Here is a 17,894-nt window from a genome sequence, read left to right as displayed (position 1 = left end):
TTATTAGGTTTCGGCACCGCTGTGTCAGAAGTTATACTATGGGAAAAAAGTTTAAATGGGCCTCTGCTCCCCAGACATAAGCAACATAAGTTTGTTTCCAGCCCTTGCTTCTGACATTGGTTATGCACAAAAACATTGTTAAAAGGGAACTATATAATCAGGTTAGAAGAATCTAACCTGCTAATATCTCCTTATAGCACACGTCATCGAGAGAGTGCTCACAAAAACGCTGAAACAATGCCATACAATGGTTAGCTGTCAGTCACAAATGTGTTAAAAACACCAGAAACCGACTAAGCCATCAGAATCTACATTTGAAACAAGGAGGCATTCCAGCTTGCAGCAGATCAGGAGCTTGGGAAGGCCTTTTTTTTCCCCCTTACTTTTTGCACAGAAGAATAAAAATAAATGTTTTTGAGTTATGGAAGCACAGATAGAGCAAAGAGATACCATATATATATATATGAATAATGGCTAACTTAACATTGTCAGCAGCTTGGAACATAAATTGCAGCTGAAATATTAACTTTACGGCTGCATTCACACGTACCGCATTTGCAGCAAAATCCGCTGAGATATGTGGTACAGTTACGCCCTATGGCTCTATATTTTCGCAGTGGGTTGAAAATGTAGCCACATTCTCCTTAACCAATCTGCCGGGCTTTATATAAGATAATACGTTAAATGCCTGCGTTCCTGACGTCCCGTTATGGCGGGACAGCACACTTATTGGCTGAGCGGGACGTCAGTGACCTAGGAGCCTGAAAAGCAGATGGGAGCGCAGCCAGATAATGTATTATCTTGTTTAAAGCAGGGTTTCTCAACCTGTGGTACCCTGGGGTACGCGCCGCAGGTTGAGGGGGTACGTCGGAGGTGGAGGGAAAATAATCTCTTTGGGTGTCAGGACATCACTGAGCAATGTCCCGGCACCAATCACCGCGGCAGCTCTCTCCTTCCTTCCCCCAGCAGCTGCTCAAGAGCGTTCTGTGGTGGAAAGGGCTTGGTGAGGCTGTTAGGGGAAGGATGGAGTCACAGGACTCAAAGCAGCAGCAGCAGCCTCCGGTGGACACTCTTCCCACGCGTGACTTGGCAGGCCGAGGAGGAGATGTGACGGCAGGCTGATGTCCCAGCAGGCGGCCGCCAGACCATCGGGGACTCAAAGAAAGTCAGTGGCGAGGGGGTCATGGTGCGTGGGCTACCTTGCCAGGGGCTCCTGCAGCAGTGGATTGTGGACTTGGAGATGGGATGCCCCCCCCCCCATGTCCACCAGCTGCCGTTGCCGCTTCTCCCCAGTCGAGGGATCGGTAGAAGAGGCGGCAGCAGCCAGTGGATGTGGGGGCCCCATCTTCCAGTCCACAATCCACTGCTGCAGGAGTCCTGCGCACTACGACCCCGTCGCTGATGTGGTTCCCTGACCGGGAGCTGGCAACACCTCTCTCAGACCCCTGGCACACTCACTCCCCGAACACGTTTCTCCCCCATGCCAAATCCACCCCCTATCACCTCCTCTCTACCCCCTCCACCTCCTCTCTGCCCCCTCCACATCCTTTCAACCCCCTCCACCTACTCTCCCCCCTTTAATCTTCTCCTCTCCCCCCCCAACCCCTCTCTACTCCTCTCCCTTATCACCTCTTTAACTCCTCCTCTCTCCCCCCTTCCCCTCTCTTCACCCTCACCCCGTTGTCCTCTTCTCTCCCCATCACCTCCTATTTCCCTCCTCTCCCCCTTACCCCCTTTACCTCCTCTCTCCCCATCACCTCCTCTTTCCCTCCTCTCTCTCCAACCCCTTTTTCCTCTCTTCTCTTCATCTCCCCCTCACCCCTTTTACCTCCTCACTCTTCCTCTCCTCCTCACCTCCTTCACCGCCTCTCTCTTCCTTTCTTGCCCCCCCCCCCCCCCCCCCCCATGGCTTTGCTGTGGGGCTCAGGGGGCAGTATTATGATGGCACAGCAGGGCAGGGGGCATTTACTATGGGGACATAGCAGGTGAGGGCATAGCAGGGGGCATTATTACTATATGGAGGCAAAGTAGGGGTTATAACTATATGGGGGCACAGCAGGAGGTATTATTACTATAAGGGGGCACAGAATGAGACAGTACTATATGGAGGCACAACAGGGGATATTAATACAATATGGGGGCACAACTGGAGGCATTATTACTATATGGAGGCACAGCAGGAGGCATTATTACTATATGGAGGGCACTGCAGGAGGCATTAATACTATATGGAGGCCCAGCAGGAGACATTATTACTATATGGAGGCACAGCAGGAGACATTATGCTATGTGGAGTCACAGCAGGGGCAGTATTACTATATGGAGGGCACACCGGGGGGCATTATTACTATACGGGGGATCCTACATACAGGGGCAACCCACGCCTAGTCACTTAACTACAGATGATACCAAACAGCAGAATTACTACTGTATTCCTATAAGTAGTTAAAGGAAATGTCAGGAGCCTAAGATGTTTGTCTGGCAGTTTTTCTGGGAAGAGATGAATTGTAGCCGCAAGAAATCATCATGGTGGTCTGGGCCGGTTCGAGAAGAAAACATGGGGAGGTATCTTGACTACATGAGGACATATTTGGCTGCAATGAGGAGATATCTAGCTACATGGGGAAGGTATCTGTCTACATTGGGGGAGGTATCTGGCTGCATAGAAGGAGGCATCTTGACAACATGGGGAGATATCTGACTACTTGGGGGGACTTATCTGGCTACATGGGAGGGACATGATCCAACTCCATGGGGCTGATCTGGCTGAAATGGGCATATCCTGCTTCAGGGAACAAATCTGTCTGGAAGAGACATATCCACCTACAGGGGACATACCTGGCACCTAAAAACATATCTAAATGCAGGGAGCATACCTAGCTACAGACAGCATACCTGGCTGCAAGGGGCATATCTGGCTCCATGGGACATACCTGGATGGAAGAGGCATATCTAGCTGAAAGGGGTATATGTGGCTGGAAAGGATGTATTTGGCTGAAGGGGACATATCTGGCTTCAGGGGCATACTTAGCTGAAAGGGAAATATCATGCTTTACCTGCCCGTGCTCCCGCCTGCTTCTCTGGATCACGGCTCTCTGACGGCCTGCTCGTTGCGCTTTCCTGCTGCAGCCACTGATTGGATGAGCAGGCTGTCAATGAACCACAAGGCTGAGAAGCAGGTAGGAGTGCAGACAGGTAAGCATGATCTGTGCAAGGCCCGGCAGCTAACTAGTTAAAGGAGATGTCTAGCAAAATTTTTTTATTAATGTATTGTATTAGCCCCCAAAAAGTTACGGGAAATGCTTATAAAGTGCTTTTTTCCCTGCACTTACTACTGCATCAAGGCTTCACTTCCTGGATAACATGGTGATGTCACTTACTGAGTAACAGCTGCATCTGAAAACTGACTGCAGCCGATTCCCTGTTGTCTAGTCGGTTGGTTCGCCCCCCCCCCCCCCCCCCTCCCGTGACATAGTTACGGAGGGGTGATCATTGCTTCCCTACCCGGCCGGGGTCTGCGCTGTAATGGTGCTGATCCTGGCTTGGCACTCGATGTGTTATTATTTATTTTATTTTTTTTATTTTACCACTCATTGAATTATTTCCTGGTTATGCAGTGTACTTTATGAAAAAATTCAACCTGTCATTGCAAAGTACAATTAGTGGCGCAAAAAATAAGGGCTCATGTGGGTCTCTAGGTGAAAAAATGCAAGTGCTATGGCCTTTTAAGCACAAGGAGGAAAAAACAGAAGTGCAAAAATGCAAATTGGCCCGGTCCTCTAAGGGTTAAATAGGCAGTGGCCATAATAGTACAGTGTCACAGCTGATTTAGCTGCGAAAAGTACGTGTGAATCTACCCTTAGGCAATGTTTATAATGGATTGCATGCTTGGGGGTACTCGGTTGGAGCATCTCATAGCATGGGGGTACATGGCTTGAAAAGGTTGAGAACTGGTTTAAAGGCCCACAGTTGATAAGTTTAAGAGGATGTGAAAATCCGCAGCGAAAATGCAGAGCCATAGGGCATAACTCAACCGCATATCGCCTTTGCTGCGGGACTTGAAATCCGCTGCGAATTCGGTATGTGTGAACACAGCCTAAGGATCTACAATATGGCACTAATGAACATGTATTGCCTTTATATTCTAGGATGAACACAGTTCTGACCAAGCCTGCACCATCCTGATGGAATGTGAAGAAGACAATGCTTATTGTGATGGTAACATTTGTTTATTGAATTTTCTTGTGTATGTAAAAATGTACCTACGTGTATGTCTGTCACCTGCTGTGCTGCACTTCCCTGTGTCTGTCCCCTGCTGTGCTGCACTTCCTTGTGTCTGTCCCCTGCTGTGCTGCAATTCCTTGTGTATGTCCCCTGCTGTGCTGCATTTCCTTCTGTCTTGTGTTGCACAAGACGAACCTTCCCACTCTACCGTAGTGGTGTGCCACCTCAGCCACAGCACTCTTAGCACCACTAAATAAAAAAAATCCTCAATAACCTTTTAAAGTATCACTGTCATTATAACTTTCTAAATCAACAGACTGAAATAAAGCAAATTTGCAGTTGACAATTCTTTAGGGTACAAACCCACTTGACGTATTTGCTGCGTGAATCAGTCTTAAAAATAAGCAGGCAAAACGCAGGTTGGCTTTATACAATTGTTCTGCGTTAAAATACGCAATTGCGTATTTTTGAAGCGTGAAGCCACATGCGTTTTTCGCACAGGTTGTTAACAACTGATGCTTTGCTAACAACAAGCTTCACGCTTCAAAAATATGCAATTGCGTATTTTAACGCAGAACAATCGTATAAAGCCAACATGCGTTTTGCCTGCTTATTTTTAAGACTGATGCACGCAGCAAATACGTCAAGTGGGTTTGTACCCTTAAAGTTATCATGCTTTAAAGCAGGGGTGGGGAACCTTTTCCATGTCGAGGGCTGGTCGGGCATTAATAAAATCATTCGAGAGCCGCATACCGTGCGCGGCAGTTAGTAGCGGGGGTTTGCAGCACCCAGGGCAAGGCAAGGTATTGTTCCCCTAGTGCCCCTGCTATTGTAGTTAACCCCCAGCCATGTCCCTGGTAGCCTAGTTAACCCCCATCAGTCATGTCCCTGGTAGCCTAGTTAACCCTCCCAGCCATGTCCCTGGTAGCCTAGTTATCCCCCCCATCAGGCATGTCCCAGGTAGCCTAGTTAACCCCCATCAGGCATGTCCCTGGTAGCCTAGTTAACTCACATCAGTCATGTCCCTGGTAGCCTAGTTAACCCCCATCAGGCATGTCCCTGGTGGCCTATTTAACCCCCATCAGGCATGTCCCTGGTGGCCTATTTAACCCCCATCAGGCATGTCCCTGGTAGCCTAGTTAACCCCCCCAGCCATGTCCCTGGTAGCCTAGTTATCCCCCCCATCAGTCATGTCCCTGGTGGCCTAGTTAACCCCCATCAGGCCTGTCCCTGGTAGCCTAGTTAACCGCCATCAGGCATGTCCCAGGTAGCCTAGTTAACCGCCATCAGGCATGTCCCAGGTAGCCTAGTTAACCCCCATCAGGCATGTCCCTGGTAGCCTAGTTAACCCACATCAGTCATGTCCCTGGTAGCCTAGTTAACCCCCATCAGGCATGTCCCTGGTAGCCTAGTTAACCCACATCAGTCATGTCCCTGGTAGCCTAGTTAACCCCCATCAGGCATGTCCCTGGTGGCCTATTTAACCCCCATCAGGCATATCCCTGATAGCCTAGTTAACCCACATCAGTCATGTCCCTGGTAGCCTAGTTAATCCCTCATTCATGTCCCTGGTAGCCTTGTTAACCCCCCCCATCAGGCATGTCCCTGGTAGCCTAGTTAACCCCTATCAGGCCTGTCCCTGGTAGCCTAGTTAACCCCCATTAGTCATGTCCCTGGTGGCCTAGTTAACCCCCAACAGTCATGTCCCTGGTGGCCTAGTTAACCCCCATCAGGCCTGTCCCTGGTAGCCTAGTTAACCCCCATCAGGCATGTCCCTGGTGGACCAGTTAACCCCCAACAGTCATGTTCCTGGTAGCCTAGTTAACCCCTATCAGGCATGTCCCTGGTGGCCTAGTTATCCCCCCCATCAGGCATGTCCCTGGTAGCCTAGTTAACCCCCAACAGTCATGTCTCTGGTGGACCAGTTAACCCCCAACAGTCATGTCCCTGGTGGACCAGTAAACACCCAACAGTCATGTCCCTGGTGGACCAGTTAACCCCCAACAGTCTTGTCCCTGGTGGCCTAGTTATCTCCCCCCCCCCCCCCCAACAGTCATGTCCCCGGTAGCCTAGTTATCCCCCCCCCCCCATCAGTCATGTCCCTGGTGGACTAGTTAACCCCCATCAGGCATGTCCCTGGTAGCCTAGTTATCCCCCCCATCAGTCATGTCCCTGGTAGCCTATTTAACCCCCAAATAAAAAAAAATAAACATCAAACTCACCTTACCTCCGCTCCCACGCTGCCCAGGTCCTCTTCTCTCCCAGGTCCTCTGTGCCGGTCTTCTCCTGCAGGCGGCGCGCGATGAAATGACGTCATCGCGCGCGCCCGCAGGAGACTGAAGACACGCGCCGCTCTGGAGGAGGAAGGAGCCGACACAGACAGCACGGCAGCTGTCACAGACACCGGAGGATGCTGTGTGCGCCGGCTCCTTCCTCCTCCAGAGCAGCGCGTGTCACAGGGGAGCTGCGGGCCGCATCGGGAGGTCTCAGGGGCCGGATGCGGCCCGCGGGCCGGAGGTTCCCCACCCCTGCTTTAAAGCAAAGTTATACTTGTATCTAGGTCCAGTCTCCTGAAGGTAGCTTTTTAGTCTTGTGTAGGGATGGTCCGAACAGAGTTCGGTTTGGGTTCGTACGAACCCGAACCCTCTGCAATGATTCCTGCTGTCTGCCCGCTCTGTGGAGCGGGCGGATCCAGCAGGAGGACCGCCTGGAAAACTGGGATACAGCCATAGCCATAGGCTGTATCCCAGTTTTCAGGGCGTAACTCCTGCTGGATCCGGGAGCGGAAATCTGCTGTCGAGCGTTCGGGTTCATACGAACCCGAGCCTCGGCAGGTTCGGACCATACCTAGTCTTGTGCTGTTTTAAAGAGAGACTAAACACATGAAGTTACAGCTCAATGTGTCCACCAATCAAATGACTGCCCTCTCTGTAAGCTCTCAGATGACCGGGACTTCCTGTGTTTTGTCTCTTTCTTTTTTCTTCCTCCCAACCAGCACAAGACTAAAAAGCTACCTTCATTCAACTAAAAAAAAAAAAAAAGAATGTTAATTGCAAACTTGCTTTATATCACATCTGCTGTTAATTTAGATTTTGAAAGTTATAAGGACCGGACCCGGTACACTTTAAGATGCGGTTTAAAGTGTCAAAATACATGACAAAAATCCGAGGCTACCCAGAGGATCTGCCATGTATTGTGAACATCCACTTTATCTTCTGTGCTACAAGACAGTTTGAACGATGGATCTTTCAGATCACTGACTGTTCAATACAAAAAAAAAAGTTAGTCAGCACCTCATAAAAAAGTGAAATGTGCAGGTCTGCTATGACTGTGCCGCAGAAGCAAGCAAAAGCTGCCAGACTCCACAAACACTAAGATATATGCAAACATTGGGGGAGATTTATCACATATGGTGTAAAGTGAAACTGGCTTGGTTGCTAGGGGCAACTGAGCAAGTTTTACTTTACACCATGTTTGATAAATCTCCATTGGGTATATGAATTATATTGAATTGCATTATTGCTTTATTTTCTATACTTGTAAATGTGGGGTTCTTAGCACATGTTTTGATCAGAATGAGTCTATCCACCATGACAAGGTGACTTCATACATTACAAACATACCATATTCTTGCATCAAGGCCTGCATACACGAAGAATCTCAACATTATTATTATAGAATATCTAAAAAGTCCACATAATATGTTCAGTGTTCGCATGTCTGTTAGCGCTTGCAGAGTGATTTTGTGTTCGATTGATTTTTTGTTTATTTGACTTCTCGAAGAAGTCCATCCAATATTCATTCTCCCGTTTTTTGTCATGTATGGTTATAATGTAATACTTTTACCATGAAATGCCAATGTCAGATTAGATTAATGGGATTTATTGCATTGATATGTTATTTTTCTTTTCCAGACCGTGAAAAACCCGTTTCAACACAAAATAGCGGCTCAAGTGTTCGTAGCATGATCACTAGTGTCGGGCTTCCTCTCAAAGCCCAAGGTTACAGACTTATGAAAAGCAAAGAAAATGATGTAAAATCTCCTGGAAGGTATAATGCAGCGATCTGTGCAGCAGATGATAGCGGATCCTCAGAGAACGCTGGAAAAAGTTACTGTGGTCTAAATAAGAAGGTATTGGGTAATTGGGCCACATGCATAGACAGTACCCTAAGCAGGAAGAATTCTGAGTTTACTATGTCACAGAGTCCTAAAACAGCGCTTGCCAAACTTAACTACAATAAAGGTGAAAGAACATTGATTCCAAGAAAGGACATGACTACTCGAAGCTGGATTGACACTGATGGGACAATCTATAAAAAATTCAGAGAAAATACTAAGGATCTGCAGAATAGAACATGCGCTGTGGTCAATAGAAATTCCTTTTCTGCACATTTTTCTGAACATCACAGAGAACATGCCGATTTTGAAAGTCTGTATAGAGATCTAACTCAGGGTAGACCCCAGCCAGTCCTTCCACAGGGTAAAGCCCCAGTCCAGCTATCACAAACTTTTTTTCCATCGGTTAACTCGCCAGGATCTCAAAGAGCTAAAAGACCGCTCTGTGATGATTATTCATCTTCACTGTCAAAGATACCCAGGAGCCTAACTGAAGCTATTAACCAGAGATCAAACTTTGTGGATGGTAGTGATATGTTATGGTCAGGATCCTGCTCGTCTCCTCTCCAGCAACATAAAGTAAGTTCGCTTTTGTCGTTTTAAAGTATTAGGGTATGTTTACACTGAGTAAAACAGGCAGAATTCCACCTGTCTCAGTGTGCCATAGCCCGTCTATGGGAGAGCATGCTCCTCCACAGCCGCCGCTCTCCGCTCAAAGAAGTGACATGTCACTTCTTTGAGCGGAGAGCAGAGGAGGAGCGCTCGCCCTCTCATTCACTCACATTGGGACACTGAGCACGCCGTATTTGCTCAGTGTGAACGTACCCTTAGACTTGCTGAGAAATTGAGAACAAAAGTATGTCAATGAATCTGTTACCTAAAATGTGATAGGAGAAGCGTACCTTATATGTAATATGAGGTTAGGTTCACACACAGTAAAGTTAAAACTAAATACGTAATTTTGAGAATGAAATAAAATGGTGTAGTAACAGATGAAAAAAAGCAGGTCATATACAATTTGGATAATTGTAATTAGAGTTCAGAGAAGTTACAGTAATAACAAAGTACTGTGTTATCTCTGCAATCCTCTCATCAGCCTGCTGCCTTCTAATTCACTGCCGCTCCGTGCCACTCCTTCCCGGGTGTCGGGAAAAGCTGGATCCAGTCCTGAGGAACTGGGAGAAGTTTCCTAGGACTGGATCCAGCTTTTCCCTGCACCCGGAGAGGAGCGGCAGTGAGCTAAAAGATAGCCAGCCAGCTGATGAGCGGATTGAAGAGCTAACGAAGCGCTTCACTCATCTCCAGTTGTAATTAATTACACCTGTTATTCTATACTGTGTGTGAACTGCCGGACAATTTCCTATTGACTTCAATAGAGCACTTTATTATATTGATAAATATAGCCGTATTTTACCTTTATTTTACAATGTATGATTATGATTGTGAAAAAAAAAAAAAAAAACACTTGCCTATTGGTTGTATACAAAGGGCACAGCACTAAGGCTGGGCAATAAATCATTTATACGGCTGCGATCGACCGACCTGAACTTCCGCATGATGATGATTTTTATTTGCTCATTCCCCATTTTTTTATAACCTTGTTATAATGCTTTCCCAATTGTCACATGACGTTTCTTTTTTACAGTCTATGTATAAAAAGTAGCAGTGACCCCACATTCCTTGTCTATATATACTGTATAGCAGTGTCCCCCAACCTGTGGTTTTTCAGCAGCTGTGAAGCTACAACTCCCAGCTCGCCTTGCAGGCATGGTGGAATTGTAGTTGCACAACTGCTGGAAAATGTTCTATAGTATGTAAACACTGGATATAGCTTCCGCTTCCCCTATGTATACAGCACCCTGGCTGGGCTACATATATACTGCCCCCCCCCTCTCCTCTGTTTTCTGCAATTTTACACGTCCGAATGCGCATGGCTTGCAAGAGAAATGGCATAATAATCGTTCAATAATCATTGAGGTTACATGTTCAGTTAATCGTGATGATGCTTCAGGCCATAATCGCCCAGCACCTATTTACGCTTAAAGGGAATGATAAAAATAAAAGATTTTTTTTTTCTTTTTACAAATCTGTCTAAAGACCCTATTACACAAAGCGATTATCGGCCATTATGGACATCAGTCGTCTTAGAAGACAACAATCAGCCGACATGCACAATCTGGGCTGATCGTTGTCTTTCAACATGTTGAAAGCTCACCAGTGAGGATAGCAGCGATATACTGCCATCGCTCTGTGCAATAGGTGCGGCGGCAGTGGACCACCGCCATCCTTTATGGGCTGCCCGGACGATCTAGCGATCACACGGGCAGCACCCCGCGGCCACCCCCCTGCTCTTACCCGCTCACTGCCAATATGTGTAATAGTGCTGGCAGCAAGCGGGGAACGGAGAGCAAGCAAGCGCTGGCCTGACATTTTATCGCTTGTTTGCTCCTTTATAGGGGCTTAAATTTGTGATACTAGTTGATTTGAAAACTTATTTTAAAAATTTTAAAAGGTCTGTCTGACATGAACAAGAGAATAGGATGATTTTATGTTTCAGATGTTTTTCGGTATGGACTACTCTACGAGAAAGTATAGACTGTGCAGGAGGCGCAAACACTTTTGGCTTAAAGGAGAAGTCCCACCAAATTCAAAAAAGTCAGGAAGCCAGAGGGGTGTGGGAAAATAATAAACAAAGTAAACTTACCCAGAATATGGTATTGGTTATTACTGGGTAACAAAACAAAATTATTATTTTTTCCAGGAAGTTGCCGCCTCCCTTCCAGCTCACATGTTGCCTTCCAGTCCGATGTCGCTACGTAAGTAAATTATTTAAGTACTGTAAAGGAAAAATTATCTAAGTTGTAAGATAAAAAGGTTGTTGTCACTGGTAGATCACTGCAAAAACTGCAGTAGAAGAAGGGAATTTTTAGCTACTGCAAGTGTAACTTGTGGCGGCAGTAGAATAGATTCTGGGTCTTGATTCTCCCCATAAAAACCATTTATAAATTATTATTTAAGGGGTATTTCGGGGGGAAAAATAGGGAGGGCAGGCGTCCCAGTTTACCTGTTCCCGGTCATGCACTGGCTGCCTGTGACGCCACTCCCCAACTTAGAAATACCTGCTGAGTATGAGCTGTAAAACCTATACCCCACTTTGTTGACGATGCTTGAGGCATAATGACAGGCCAGTCGGGCAGGAAACAGGAGGTGGGGCTATGGATAAGAGAAGGTGCGTGTCACCGGGGTGGGGGGGGGGGGGGGGGCAGTTAGGGAGAGATAGCATTGACTTGCCCGCGCACAGCCAGCCTCCAGTGCTCAACTGGACCTCATTAGCATAGCGGATTAGAGCCGAAAACAATGGCAACCACATATCTCCCAAGTGTCCCTCCTACTTTTGACTCGCATTCCTCTTTTTCTCTTTGCCCCTTACATGTCCCTCTTTTTGACCTAGAAATGAGATTGCTATTAATAACCTTTCTATGTTGCTCTAGAAAGTGTCTGGTTTCTTACTGTATAATAGTGTACAACTTTTAGTCACTTCAGTGAAAATTGTCACCCCTACTTTGCCTCACCAGCAACTACTTTACAGGACCCCCACACCAGTGTCCAGTTTTTACCTTTAGAATACCACAGCAGATTGACACTTGCCATGTATACTACTTTTTTACACCAAGCAAGAATTATGGCATGTTTTTGTTGGTAAATTTATTAATATTATTATTTATACAGTTGAGTGAACTTGCCGTTAGTGTTGGGTCTATGTGAATAGATTGCTTGGCATTTGAATCCCGCAGACTGGAAAAGATGGATGCAGCTCTAGGACTGCCTGGAAGCACAGAGTTGTTAGCACCGTGTCATAGATTTTGGAGTCGGGAAGGAATTTTCTCCCTGTGATGGGAAAATTGGCATCGGCCTCATAGGGGTTTTTTCCTTTCTCTGGATCGACTTAGTAGATCTCTCTAGGTTGAACTTGATGGACTCTTGTCTACTTTCAATATTATTAACTATGTTAGTATGATTAGGATTAAGTGTAGTGCTATTTAGATTTTGAAGAGTTTGACGATTCTCTGCATTGTCTGACAGGCAATAAGAATGCTGCAATTATAATACTGTGTGTGCAGAGGGGGCTGAGGGGCGTTATTTTTCATAGAGGGGGCATGCAGTTACAGTGTGGGCGTGTATGAGGCTTAGGGCAGCAGGATCTCAAAAAGCACAGTATGATACACGGCAATACAGTATAATATGCAGCAAAGCACAGTATGATATGCAGCAAAGCACAGTATGATACACAGCAATACAGTATAATATGCAGCGAAGCACAGTATGATATACAACAATACAGTATAATATGCAGCGAAGCACAGTATAATATGCAGCAAAGCACAGTATGATACGCAGCAATACAGTATAATATGCAGCAAAGCACAGTATGATATAGAGCAATACAGTATAATATGCAGCAAAGCCCAGTATGATACGCAGCAAAGCACAGTATGATATGCAGCAAAGCCCAGTATGATACACGGCAATACAGTATAATATGCAGCAAAGCACAGTATGATATACAGCAAAGCACAGTATAATATGCAGCAAAGCACAGTATGATATGCAGCAAAGCACAGTATGATACTCAGCAATACAATATAATATGCAGCAAAGCACAGTATGATACGCAGCAAAGCACAGTATGATACGCAGCAACGCCAGCTGCACGGTGAACAGGCGACCCCCCACCCCCATAGATCAGCTCCTGCTGACAGCTCATGCACATATGCCGCTGTAGAAGCATCTGGCTTCTTCAACCTGTCCAGCGTGTCTACTGAAGGTCACTTGCTGGATCTCAGAGATCCTGCTGCCCTAAATGCCCTATTCGACGGGCCGACCGAGCTGTCAGTGCACGTTTGCTCCTCGTTCCCCGCTTGCTCCCACAGTTTTTCCACGCGGTGACAGTGGGTGAGTGCGGGACGGGCTGGGGGGGCGGTTGCTGCCCGGGTGATCGCTAGATCATCCGGGCAGCCCATAGAGGATAGTGGTGGTCTGCTGCCACCACTTATATTCCACGGAGCAACGGCAGCAGATCGCTACTATCAGAGTCGTTTGTTTTTCAACCTGTTTGAAGAACAAACTACTGTAACGATCACCCGACATGAACGATGTCTGCTGATTGTTGCCTTTTACTCCACGGGACGATTATCGGTCGTGGCGGCCGAATACGGGCGATAATTGTTCCGTGGAATAGGGCCTTTAGCCTCATACGCACCTGCACACTGTAACAACATGCCCCTCGATGTAAATCACTCCCCTCAGCCTCCTCTGCACACTGTGTAAGTATCCACCCCTCTATTGTTTCCCTGAATTGTCAGACAGACAATAAAACCCTAATATTTTGGGGCAGCGTATCTAAACTATAAAAAATCACTGAACTTAAAGCTATCACATGGTGTCTATTATATGGCCTAGACTTATCAATCTGCGTGAAACAAAAACTGGTGTAATTTTTCCATAGCGACCGCAGCTCATCCTTCATTTATTAGGGAGGTCTGGTAATATGAATATAGAGCTGTGATTGGTTGTGATGGACAAATTACAGCAGTTTTTGCTTCTCACGAATTTATAAAACTGGACTTATATGTTTGGGGTGACTACAGGTGGTCTTTGAGTGCACAGTCTGACTTTAGTATATGTTGGCATGGCATAAATAAAGGAATTATTAATTCCATTGTGTGGATTTTCTTGTGTTTGCACAGACATTCTAACAATATGATTGTTTTATTTTGTTATAAGGCTCCTCTTCCCCAGGGGTTAATGCCAGAAGTCCTAAAAGAACAAATGCACGGTATAGTAAAGCGTATTGTATGTCTAATTCATCATTTAGGAGTTTTCAGCAAGTAATAGGAGAATATCAGATTGAACATCCCAGGGATGAATAAACTATACTTCAATAGATGATTGGCGGAGTTGCTCATAATCAGTAGTGGAAAGCCGTTTAAATGTGTCAGATACATTCACATCTGTGACAACAGTGTTGCACTCGACAACTAGTTAGATGACTTTTCACCAAAGCTGCTCTTCAAAAATAAAAGCCGTAATCTGATTTGCTTGCTTAGAAGAACCCCGCCAGTAGTAGACGACACAAGTTTTCATAGTTGAGGTGCATTGTTCTGTAACTTACACTCTGTAGTGTAATGCTGCGTTTACATGGATCGATAATTCGCCCAATCAAATGATTAACTGTCGAAATAAATGTTTTTTTATAACGATCAGCATTTAGACGGAATGCTATATAGTTTGGAAAATTCGTTATTGTGATCATTTTAAGATCGCTAAAGCCCATCTCACACATAGGGTGAATCGGTGAAAGACTGTTTACACAAAGTGATCAGCGCATTTTTAGCGAACGACCAACGACAATTGGAGAACATGTTGAAAGATCAAAATGAATGATCTCTCGCTCGTCGCTTGATTGTTCACTGTGTTTACATGAGCCGATTATCGCTCAAATGAGTTCATTATAGCGAAAATTCGAACAATAATTGTTCCGTGTAAACGCAGCATTATATTGCATAATTAAACCCCACATGGGATTTGATCTCATTATTTGTTACTTGTAAAGCCTTTCCCAAAGCTGGTTTCTAAAATTTTTCCTTATTAGGCTGGGTTCAAAGGAAAACAAACGTGACAAACATGGATGCTTTTGTGTGCCAAACTGCTGAATCTGTTTTCCATTGACATTACATAATAAAAACAGAAGTGGATTCTTCCTCCCCCCCGACGTACACAAAAACATGGTTGACCATGGTTTTCTATATGGTTTTCCCATAATAAGCATGTACATCCGAAGTATGCTTGCTGCCTGATACAAGCTGTTTTTAGCTGTTTTATATGTTTAAACAGGAGAATTTAGCTTTTCATCTTATTTTAACATTTCAAAATAAGAATATCCGTACCATCTTTGTTTATATTTCATCATCTATTGTGAACCTAATTTTTTTTTCCTTTTTATATTTTTATAAATTGTATACAGGAAACTAAGCTTCAAAGGAAAGAATGGCTCCAGTACTGGAAACTGAAAGGAATCTTCTTATAAGCATCTCTTTTACTTACTGGTTTAAAATATTGTTTTTCTAGAGCATCCCTAGCTGTTATGTCATCAGTCAATGTTAAAGGGGTTGGTCACTTTATAGTAAAATAGGTCAGTACAACGTATTAGTGTGCTCAATGTATATACTGACAGCAGCTCCCTGTTTACCTAATAGAGCTTAATCAGACTCCCCTTCACCAGGCTGGGCTGCCCTGCTCTGTTTTTTCATTCCAAAAAATGGCTGACACGGAGGGGCATGTGACGATGACCTGTCCACTGTGTTCTCCATAGAGATATACAGGCTCAGTGGTGGACACTGGGGGCGGGGCCTGGTCACATGCTCCTCCATGTCAGCCATCTCATGGACCAAAACACCACAGAGCAGGGCTGCACAGCCTGGAGGAGGGGAGTCTGAAATTAGCTGTATGAGGTACACAGGGAGCTGCTGTAAGTAAGAGCAGTGAGTACACTTACTAATACTGTACACTTAGCAATTTTACTATAAAGTGTACTCACTGCTCTTACTTACAGCAGCTCCCTGTGTACCTCATACAGCTAATTTCAGACTCCCCTCCTCCAGGCTGTGCAGCCCTGCTCTGTGGTGTTTTGGTCCATGAGATGGCTGACATGGAGGAGCATGTGACCAGGCCCCGCCCCCCAGTGTCCACCACTGAGCCTGTATATCTCTATGGAGAACACAGTGGACAGGTCATCGTCACATGCCCCTCCGTGTCAGCCATTTTTTGGAATGAAAAAACAGAGCAGGGCAGCCCAGCCTGGTGAAGGGGAGTCTGATTTAGCTCTATTAGGTAAACAGGGAGCTGCTGTCAGTATATACATTGAGCACACTAATACGTTGTACTGACCTATTTTACTATAAAGTGGCCAACCCCAGTTGACAGTTTCCTAGTTTGAAACATTATGCTGTTAGTTCTTTAATATTTGTAAATGTTCATATATTATTATTTAAAAGAAATTCTATACAGAATTAAAAAAATAATAAATAGCCAAATGCTAGCTAAACAGAAGTTAGAGTAATTAACATAGTTTGGTAATTGCTTCTTATATTTAGAGGTATGGCCAAATTTCGTGATTACAGGAAGTGCAGCCATATTGATCAGTGGAGGCTAATAGCGGACAAGCTTTAATTCGGTTAAATAACAGTTTTACTACAGATACTGGACAGTTAAGCATATCTATATATTTAAAAACTTTTGACATGTCATTTGAACGTGTTGTTATATCTGTTGTCCAGGATACACAGCTACTCACTTATAAAAACGGTGCTACGCCTGTCATCAGGTTGCGTGTGGTATTACAATTCAGCTCCATTCACTTTCAAGGGTGCCTTCACACATACACACCGGATCCGCAGCAGATCCGCAGGTGCAGATTTGATGCGGTGTTCATTTATTTAGATCAGATCTGCTGCGATACGGTGTGTGTGAAGCTACCCTTAAAGGAGAAGTCTTTTATATGTTATTACTGATGGAAAGTTATACAATTTTTTTAATGTACATTAATTATGGGAAATGCTCATATACTGCTATTTCCCTTAATTTTGTGTATCAGGAAGTGTTAGAATTATCTCAGAAGCAGTGACGTCACGACGAATGGTGTAATTCCGATGGAGTGTCCAGCAGGGGGCACACTATATATAGAAGTCAATGAGTACCATTGACTTCTATATATAGTGCGCCCCTGCTGGACACTCCATTGGAATTACAATGGATGTGTATGTAAATGTAATATACAGTGTTTTTGATTGAATACATTTATGAAATACTTTGGGGAGCAAGTCCTTGCTCCCCAAAGTATTCCATAAATGTAAGCAATCAGTACATCACAGTAAGCCCGCCGCTACCGAACGCCCGCCGCTCTGGACTACACTCAACTACTACTCTTCCCACCTGTTCATAGCATGAGCAGGTGATGGGAGAGTAGTAGCTGGGTTATATCTCTGAGATCGCCGCCGCCGCTGATGCCGCGCAGGGGGAGCCGCTCATCACTGCAGCCATCATCCCCCTCCGCTCCCCCCTCCTGCTGCTTCCTTACACTATCTGATGGCTGACTCCCCTGCGCGGCATCAGCGGCGATCTCAGAGATTTAACCCAGCTACTACTCTCCCATCACCTGCTCATGCTATGAGCAGGTGGGGAGAGTAGTAGTTGAGTGTAGTCCAGAGCGGCGGGCGTTCGGTAGCGGTGGTTCGGCGGGCTAACTGTGATGTACTGATTGCTTACATTTATGGAATACTTTGGGGAGCAAGGACACTTGCTCCCCAAAGTATTTCATAAATGTATTCAATCAAAAACACTGTATATTAAATTTACATACACATCCATTGACTTCTATATATAGTGCGCCCCCTGCTGGACACTCCATAGGAATTACACCATTTGTCGTGATGTCACTGCTTCTGAGATAATTCTAACACTTCCTGATACACTAAATTAAAGGAAATAGCAGTAT

The 17,894-nt window shown here is 45.3% G+C and overlaps 1 protein-coding gene across 4 annotated transcripts in view; it reads left to right on the top strand.

The window, feature by feature from the left end:
- The window catches only part of LOC138773647 (uncharacterized), a 177,846-nt gene extending 162,378 nt beyond the window's left edge, over positions 1–15,468 (top strand). For all 4 annotated transcript variants that reach the window (XM_069954131.1, XM_069954133.1, XM_069954132.1 and 1 more), the window contains 5 exons: positions 4,149–4,218; positions 8,139–8,920; positions 11,103–11,157; positions 14,126–14,177; positions 15,366–15,468. In XM_069954131.1, the coding sequence (XP_069810232.1) occupies positions 4,149–4,218; positions 8,139–8,920; positions 11,103–11,157; positions 14,126–14,177; positions 15,366–15,411 (1,005 nt within the window). In that variant the 3' untranslated portion in view covers positions 15,412–15,468. The remainder of the gene's footprint in view (positions 1–4,148; positions 4,219–8,138; positions 8,921–11,102; positions 11,158–14,125; positions 14,178–15,365) is intronic.
- The last annotated feature ends 2,426 nt before the right edge of the window (positions 15,469–17,894 follow it).

This window comes from Dendropsophus ebraccatus, chromosome 1 (assembly GCF_027789765.1).
Source record: "Dendropsophus ebraccatus isolate aDenEbr1 chromosome 1, aDenEbr1.pat, whole genome shotgun sequence".
In the NCBI taxonomy this organism is placed as follows: domain Eukaryota; kingdom Metazoa; phylum Chordata; class Amphibia; order Anura; family Hylidae; genus Dendropsophus; species Dendropsophus ebraccatus.
The sequence above is the reverse complement of the archived record's forward strand: the minus strand, read 5'-3'. Positions and strand labels throughout refer to the sequence as shown.